An 8,972-nucleotide genomic window follows, 5' to 3' on the forward strand; every position below is an offset into this window, starting at 1 on the left:
GTGTCAAACTTGCAGTGATAAAACTATTATAAATATAGACTTATTTCAACGTTAATAAAATAAATATTAAATTTTGCTTCCCTTTCACTCCTCTTTAACCAACTCTTCGGCCACTTTAAAAAAACGCTATGTGTGCTCTATAGAACTCTAGTTGCCATTATCCGAATAATCGGCCTAACTAGTGCACTCCTATCTGTATAGGGAGCGTTCAGATAAATCCATCGTACTGGCTGGATCGATCCAACTCTAAGGTGGATTCTCCCTATGTCCTATCACTAATCAGCTGAAATGTCGAGCTGCTAGGGGGTCATTAAGCCGAGTCCACACGAATGTTAATTACCCCTACCTAATTCAGGAGGTCTGTCAGACAATTAGGCTGATTACACTAAATGCAGTTTAGCCAGAATCCTCTGCAGAATTGGATCGATCCAGCTGATTCGATATTTGAATCTGAACGCGGCCTATAATTTCAAATATTTACTTAAGTGCTACAGTACTTTATATTATAGGAAACCATTATCATATGAGGAGTGCTAGTGGCGGATAGCCCGCATCATTTCCTAATGCATTTGTCACACTCACTGGTTTCACCGAGACGTTTCTTTAAATACACCTTCTCTTAGTAATGCCACATTCAACTTTGACCTTACAGTCACTTGGCAGTTTGCAATGCAACCTCTAAGCATGCATGCATTCTGGTTTAAACCGGATCTCAATTATTCTGGATGCATTAAATAAGAAGTTGTTTTCGTGCATTTGTTGGTGGCTGACAGCTGAGACCCAGAGTTTCTCGTGCAGGTCAACTGAAGCTGCGTTTGATCCCGGGTGTGAGCACTGTACGTTGGTTTGAGCAACGCCGTCTCTATAACGAAGGGGACAAGGTAAGGTGTTAACTTAACGTTTATCTTGATGTGTGCTTTCAATATGTGTTCAATACTGCACATTGACCGTGCACATGCGCTTATTATAGATTTTTAATATTATCGATTGAAGGGCCAACATAGGTTATATATCTGTTGAAAAAGGACGGTTAGTACTGCACCCTTATGTAAGCTTATCACAATCAATTAGATAAGAAATGTAGTCACTGACCTCAGATTACGTTCACTTCATCTGTACTTGACATTGTGAAAATTTTATATCATTTTCTGATATACATTGCCATGTTTGAAGTATGTACTAATTTTTTATTCATACATTACAACTGTCATGTACGTACGTCTGATTATCTTCATTTTGCTCACCGTATGTCGAGTACATATTATGCTCACCAACCTCTGGGGAGCAAACAACCCCGTCAGCAGTTGAAGATGGAGTGCTGCATGATTAGTCATTCAATGCCAAATATTTTATGACCGTCTACCCAAGCGACCCAGTTGTCAGACTTGTCCTCATCTATGCCTGTGTCATAATATAGACTTATGTTATAATACACTCCCGGACGTTTGGTCCAGCCGGTACCTTGTGTATATAGCCCCACGAGCGGTCCGTGCCTTTTGGCGTTTATAGGTACACCGTACAGACCGTTGAAATGCTCGCTGCTTTATCAGGCATGCTAGAAAATCTAAGGAATAGTTTATTGATTTCTCTTTTACATTTAAGGTACAAGAAGTGGGTCATGTATACGTATGTAAACCGAGGGTGTAAAATACGCAGTCTAGGCCATAATTTTTCACAGAGTTACTGGGTACCAGTGTATGTCAGGTTAAGGGAGACATATAATAAATACACTCACCTGTATTTGCATTGAGTCTAGACTCTCGTAACCCAGATAAGTTATTCCACCAAGAATTTTCGATATGATGCCATACTGAGCGATAGATCGATACATAAACACAAGTATAAGTAGTATATTACAGATTCTTTCCGAGAAAATCGTGAACAAGCGCAAGAAAGATCAACACCGTGTTCTGCATTAAACAGCAGTCATCTCTTGCAATTAGAATTGCTGAAATATACAATATTGATTTTATTTCGTAAACCCGAAATACATGGATAAAGTAGGCAAAGGATAACCTTTTTAAATTGTTTTTAAAATTCAGCAACGTGTACCATGTAACTCACTTATGTGCGTGTGTTTGTGTGTTTCAATTCAAAATGGTGGGAAAGATCGCACTATTCATGTGTATTTTTATTCAAAAATCAATATTCAAGCACATAGCGATATGTCAACTTTTTACCCTTTGTTTGTGATCACGAGGAGACCTATTTATTCCTACGCTGCGTCCTCACGTGGTGTGGAAGTTTGGTGACAAATACTTTTAGGATCTAAGCCAAATCTAATTCAGAGTCAATTATAATGGCAGTAGACTCGGCTTTAAAACCCGCGCTCAAAACGAACTGAGCAAAAACAGGCAAAAGCCCATTCATTGCAACTAGTGCTGTGGAACTCCTCAGATATCATCAAGTCTGGCGTGTGTGTGTGTGTGTGTGTGTGTGTGTGCGTGTGTGTGCGCGCGAGCGTGTGTGTTTGGGGGGGGGGGGTGCATGACAATGGATGTATTTAAAAAGTTGGCAACTGTGTACGATAAAATCGCAATGGACAAATGACAATTTTCGAAAAAAAGTCATGTAGATCTCTGTTAAGGACATTAGGATTTCATGTCATATGTTTTCGACCTGAGCGGAGTCTCTTGGTGTCATATGCACGTGAATCCAGAGTGATCCCAACACGTTACCAACGTGACAAAACACAGTGATTTTGGTTATCTATAGGCCGTATCCAAAAAGTATTTGATGGTGTCACGGGGTTTTTGAAAAGTAATATTAATAGTCTAGTATAATGTGTGTGGCCAATTTGAATCATCATCACGTGTTGCGAACTAAAGCACGTGTTGCCCATGTTTCGTTTTTAAATTGACATCTTAATTCGATTGAAATACTGTTGCCAGAATCAAGAGTAGTTTGTGTTCGTGTTGTACTAGGCCTACTATTGGTCACTACACGATATCCTAGCAACAAAATGAAAAATATGATGTCGTGTCTTTTGCGTGAAAAGTGCATAAGAAACATACAACTAAACCCACCTTTGCTGCTGGTCTCTCTTAGCTATGGTTTTTACCTTCAATGAAAGGAGGTACGAGAATTTTTTTAGTCCTTAGTAGCTGTGAAGAATGACATGAAGATTTTTCATATAGCTGAGACGGATTTTTTTCACTATAAAAAGGATGAATTTTAGGGGGCTTAGCTAAGCCTGGTAAACTTGGATAGGCAGTGGTGGATTTAGAGGGGAGCCCCCCCCCCCCCCCCCCCCCCCCCCCCCCCCTTCGATTTCTGGTCCCGACGGCACCGATTTTTCTAATGTTAAAAATACATGATTGAGTGATATTTGATATTTGTCTATCCATGGAGAGAGTGGGCTTGGTCCGAAAAAACATTCAAGAGGTTAGAGCTACAACTGAATTTCGACTTCCTGGACTTATATGAAGCGACCAATGGAATGCCCAGTGGCAAAGGCAAAGATTTTACGACATATTATCTTGATCTTGAATGATGCAACATGTCGTGTTCTTCTGATGAAGTATAAACATTGAATGTTAATTGCAAATTTGTATCCCAATAAATGATTGGCATTTTATTCTCAGTGTTTAAAAAATAAGTTATCATTTTACTGATACAGTGATAAAATTGTATGCCTTTGGAAAGTTAAGAAACATATTCTTTCCTGTCCAAATTGAACATAGCCCTGTCCTCTATATAAAGCCGTTAACAAACCCACTACATACGTACATCCATCGACGCGTTTACAAATCAGCTTGCCTTGTTTAAGGTTAAAAGAATAGCGAAAGAAGACGAATTGTAAACATATAAAAACTAGATTCTGTAAGTTCTCATTAGAAGAATACTGGTGGAGTCAACCGATATTGTATTGACTTTCTGGTCTAATTTGCTTTATCAGTCTCTGTGTATTTACATTTTTAGTGTTATCGTGTCGTCTTATGTCAACCTTATACTATAAGCAAATCTTTTGAACTTCAAAATCACTCAGATGTTGGAGTTGAAAAAGCCGATGTCAGATAAATCACTATTTGACCCAAGGGCGAAGTTTTAAGGTCAAAGAACGAGATAAGCATCCCGTTGGACAGTTACAAGTTCGTTTCTCTAGTAGTCGAGGTGAGAGAGGAAATTATATGTTTCTGTATTAAGCATGAGGAAGCTCTTTCATAGTTTTAGCTTTGTTTTCTAAGAAAAAAAAAAAACTAGCAGAGAGATGTTTTGAGAAGTGCATCCTGCAGCACATACTTAAAATCTTCAGGATGCCGCATTGTGCTTTTTACAATGAAGGTCATTGGAAACAAGTCTTCCTTAACTCATAACAAGGACTGCATGTTATTCAATACGAGGGTGATTTTTTAAAATATATTCCCCTTCCTGTATTTCACTTTGTTGCAGAGCAGGTGGATGAACAATATTGTATATATTCATGACAAACCAGGCTTTATTTAATGGTGCTTTTTATTTTTCTTACTCTACAATTAATATAAAAATTGATAACGAACTGACGTGTTTTTATTTGATTCTAATTATATACTCCTGTTTTTGTAGTCCTAAAAAGTAGTTTATTTTCCAGTGCATTGTAAAAACAGACACGGGATAAAATGGATCTTCCTAACAACGAAACAAGTGATGCTCAGCACAACAAGGAAATTAATAAAAACAACAGCGTTGACATCAAAGACAAAGTTCCACTCGAAGACGTCAACTGCAAAATGGTCAAAGAGAAGGAAGACAAGAATCCCGATTTGACGACAAAGGAAAAAGAAAAAGATACAGCGAAAATAGAAGCAGGCGATCCTCTTCTAGGCGCTTCAGACAGCACTATGAATGGCAAGGCGGGGGAATACGAGGTCGCTAAAAGACCGGCTCCAATGAAGTACCTAATGGCCATGCAATCCCTCTTGGTCTTTGCATATTTTTGTGTGGTAAGTGCGATGCCTATCTTTAAGCATTAGTATGTGGGATCATAATAGGATATTGGGACTATTCAACTAAAACTAAGAAGTGGACCTACCACCGATTTGTTCCAGGCTAAAATGAATAAGATTCTCCACCTTAAATTATAGTAATACTCATAATAATAAAAATCATAATTCATTTATTTTCATGTTTATAAAGTAAGAGTAAAAATGAAAATAGATATGATCTGTCGATAAAAATTAAATAAAAATTAAAGAAAACCAATTGTGCTCATTAATAAAACATGTTGCACATGGGTAAAAGGTATTTTTGGTTCGTGTGAAAGTTGTTTTTTTAAGGGACCGTATAGTAGTACTACAGTAGTAATGATGACATAGGTATAAACAAACTACGCTGAAGACCAGTTTTTAACTTGGGGATCTTTTGTGAAATGTGCATAGCTCTAATGGAAGTGTATCTAAGGTTTGTTCATTACTCTCAAATAGCTCTTATGGGGAGTATGTCGTAATATTATCTGTAATTTAAGTGTTATTACGTGGTTGTGCTCACTAAATGACATACAGTGATGATATAAAAGCAAGGCTGGAGACTGGTGAATCATTCTCGTGGCGGTTAAAATTGTAATTAAGAACTCGAAAACAGGTTTATACGTGCAGATCGTGTTTGTATAGGTCATAACTTGGTGGTTAAGGGAATATTAATGTGATTAATGGTAATGCGTCAATTTGTAATTCATTTTCACATAACTATAGTGTACTGACATGTAAGTGACTATTTTTAATGTGACGCCATAAATGAACTAAAACAAACATCGTTCATTTTTCTAGGTCAAAGTTTTGGTTGTTTGAAATTTTTTGAGAAAGACACATTTATTTTGCCAGGGAATAAGTACATCCTTCACAGGGGCATCACTCCCAGACTTGCGCATGCGCACGAACAGCAACTGGGAAGAGATTTCTCGCGCTCTGGTTGGACGAGGAGCTGGGTTGTTCATTGGTGCCGCTGGCGGCGGTTACGTATGCGACCGATTTGAAAGGCACGTGTACGCCCTCCTAGCCCTAGCCATGACTTTGGAGGCAATTGGAACAACGGCCATTCCCCTTTGTCCATGGATATGGGCCATGTTGGTGATGTTTGTAGTCCAGGGACTATGTGAAGGCTTGCTTGGAGCAGGTTAGCTCCAAGAATATAAGTAAAATTTCAAATTGCGTTCTACGGAACTGATGTTGTGTGACAGTATGCCTCCGTAGAAACACGGCTTTGTTGATGAGACATGGACATGTAATACAAGTATGCATCAGAAGTATTTGTGGAGATAAATATATTTTTTCTTTTCCAGTTTTGTTGTAAAAAAAAACATGTTTAGTTGTAATCTATGAAGCAAACTGTTTGACCAAAGGTACCGGTATATATGATGTCATTAATTTTAGCTAAAAAATTGAAAACATATTTGAAGTGAAAAGACAAACCTTGATAATGGAGTTACTGTCTTTTCAGGCTCTGCTAAACTCATTTTCCAACTCTGGGGAAAGAATGCATCGCCTTCTATCTATGCAGCGCACCTTGCTTTCGGTGGGGGCGCAATATGTGGTCCCCAGCTACTGAGACCTTTCCTCGGGACACATGTTCACGCATCTAAACGAAAGAACAAAACCAGTGAGTTCGAAGTTGGAAGTTATTCAGGCAACATCTCGGTACCGATGGTGTCCTCGTATCTGGGGAACCGTACAGATATTTCCTCTGGGTACGCCATAGCAGGGTTCCATAATATGACAGATGGCGAGATGGACTTGAGCACAAAAATGATGCCAGGTGACGATTCTACAATAGAATATGCGTATGCTGTGGGTGGGGCATTATCCGTTGTATGCACAATTTTACTCATTTTTGCTCAATGCGCAACATCAAAGAGACCATTGGATATTCACAAAGAACAAAAATCTACACGCGGGAAAGATTTGCGCTCGATTCTAAATCCTGGTACATGTGCACAAGGGAATACAAAATTTGGCTTTCTCATGTTTATCATCATGTTTTTCTTCTTTATTCATTTGGTGGGAGGAGAGTGGGTGCTGGATAAATTTATATTCGCGTTTGTCTCTGAAGGTCGCGTCCACATGGAGGTTGATGAAGCAACGCTGCTGATGTCTGTTTATTGGGGATTTTTCACCGGGGGTCGGGCTTTGGGGATCGTCCTTTCCAATTGGGTCAAACCACTCTACACGCTGTCAGTTCAAATGATTATCCATCTAACCGCGGGAATCGTCCTTAGCACTGAGGCTTGTTCGAACAAAACGGTGGTCTGGGTTATGATTTGTCTCCTTGGATTAATTACTGGACCATATTTCCCAGGTGGGATGAATTGGGCCAACGTGTATTTGGAAATGACCGGCGTGGCCGTATCAATTGTACTAATGGGAAGTTCCTGCGGGGGGTTTATATATCAGTGGGTGACTGGAATGGTTTTCCAACAATATGGATTGGACAGTTTCACTTTCGTTATTGTCATTGACGCCGCATGCGTAATAGTAACATTTCTGTGTTTGAATCTCGTCGCTAGGCGACAGGGGTCAAGGTTCAAGAAACGTCCCGTGGTCGAGGAGATTAGCGAAAAGACCTCGTTAGGCCAACCTGAAATTGAAGATGAACTGGACTGCTACATGCGTGTTACACAAGTTTGAAGTTAAATTATGTTTTCTGTGAACTTGTTTGGTGTTACTAGAATTAGGCCCGTTTAATATTTATGTTGGCTTGTACTATTGTATTATTGAGATATATTTAAGTTGTTTTTATTCACTTTTTGGAACTACTGTTTCAATATTTTAAGAAGTCACATATGATCATTCCAATATGAATGCATTTTTTCTGTATCAGAAACAAATAAGAATGAAATGAGAATGATTTGTTGTGTAAAGAATACACTGGTGTTTGGGGAATGGCGTTTGGGGTCAAAACACGTCCTTACATGTGACCCCTTCTATATAGTCGACTATATAGCCTCCCGTCATTATCAAATGCTACGAACAAATTCATTCTGCTGATGTAATGTAATTTGACTTTCTGTGCGTGCCAAAAGCCTAGAACTACATAAAGCCTCCGCATATTTTTAATTAAACAGGTGCACCTTGCATGATTTCAAAGTCATTACTATCTAGGCCTACTTTTCAACAGAGTGCCCGATCGCGACTGTCTCCCTTGTTGGTTACTGAATCTAGAATCATTATAAAACGACGTTCATTATGGCACACTAGATAACAATGCAAAACGGTCCAAAACCGTTGAAGTTTAACGAATTGAATACAATCGTATTATACATGTACATGTATGTCAGGCTTTACTGAAGCATGAAAAAGTAGCATGAGGAAGAAAAACGTAGACTCTGCGCAATAAATATTCAAAACTAGAAAAGGGCACAGTTTGAGAGTGCAGATCTCAGCCAGGTTTATTTTAATTAATTAAAATGAATTCCTTTTTTTTCATTTTATTGATCACCAGCAAAATCTAATCGATTTAAATTTAGCTCGTCCATTTTTACCTGTTCTGAATTAAATCCAGTTCTCCGTCAACTTTTTAAGTTAGGATGCTGACTAACAAACAGATCAACAAGGGCAAAAAAAATACCTGCCTTGGCCGAGGTAATGAATCGGGAACAGTTATACATGTAGGCCCAGTGACTGACCCTCATATCCATCCAGACTTCTGTATGAAAGTTTGAGATCAAAGTTCGAAAAAATCAATATAGACCAACAGAGGTCACTCTGGACTCACCTCATGTAGGGTGACCACTCTGAGACGAGAGTTAACTCTGACAATTTTTTTAAATTTTGTTATATAACCTCAAATGATAATAATTATAAAAATAAAAATAATTCTAGTAATAATAAACATTTATGTCACCAGGGCCATATGTTTTGATTCTTTTGTATTCAGGAAATTAGTATCTATTAACTGTTTCGCTGTGAAAGTGCCTGGACATATATGAGATAAATATTTAATGAATCTGACCTAAGATCTAATAAACGTATATTAGATCTTAGATCTGACCTAACAGCATT

The 8,972-nt window shown here is 38.4% G+C and overlaps 1 protein-coding gene across 1 annotated transcript; it reads left to right on the forward strand.

The window, feature by feature from the left end:
• The first annotated feature begins 624 nt into the window (after positions 1-624).
• On the forward strand, positions 625-8,045 carry LOC106175251 (sodium-dependent glucose transporter 1A). Its single transcript, XM_013557161.3, has 4 exons — positions 625-881; positions 4,571-4,922; positions 5,799-6,090; positions 6,415-8,045. Exons 2-4 carry the CDS (start codon positions 4,599-4,601, stop codon positions 7,596-7,598), a joined length of 1,800 nt encoding a protein of 599 aa, XP_013412615.2. The 5' UTR covers positions 625-881; positions 4,571-4,598; the 3' UTR covers positions 7,599-8,045.
• The last annotated feature ends 927 nt before the right edge of the window (positions 8,046-8,972 follow it).

The sequence above is a fragment of the Lingula anatina genome, chromosome 3 (genome assembly GCF_051362555.1).
Source record: "Lingula anatina isolate TDL-2025a chromosome 3, LinAna3.0, whole genome shotgun sequence".
NCBI lineage: Eukaryota > Metazoa > Brachiopoda > Lingulata > Lingulida > Lingulidae > Lingula > Lingula anatina.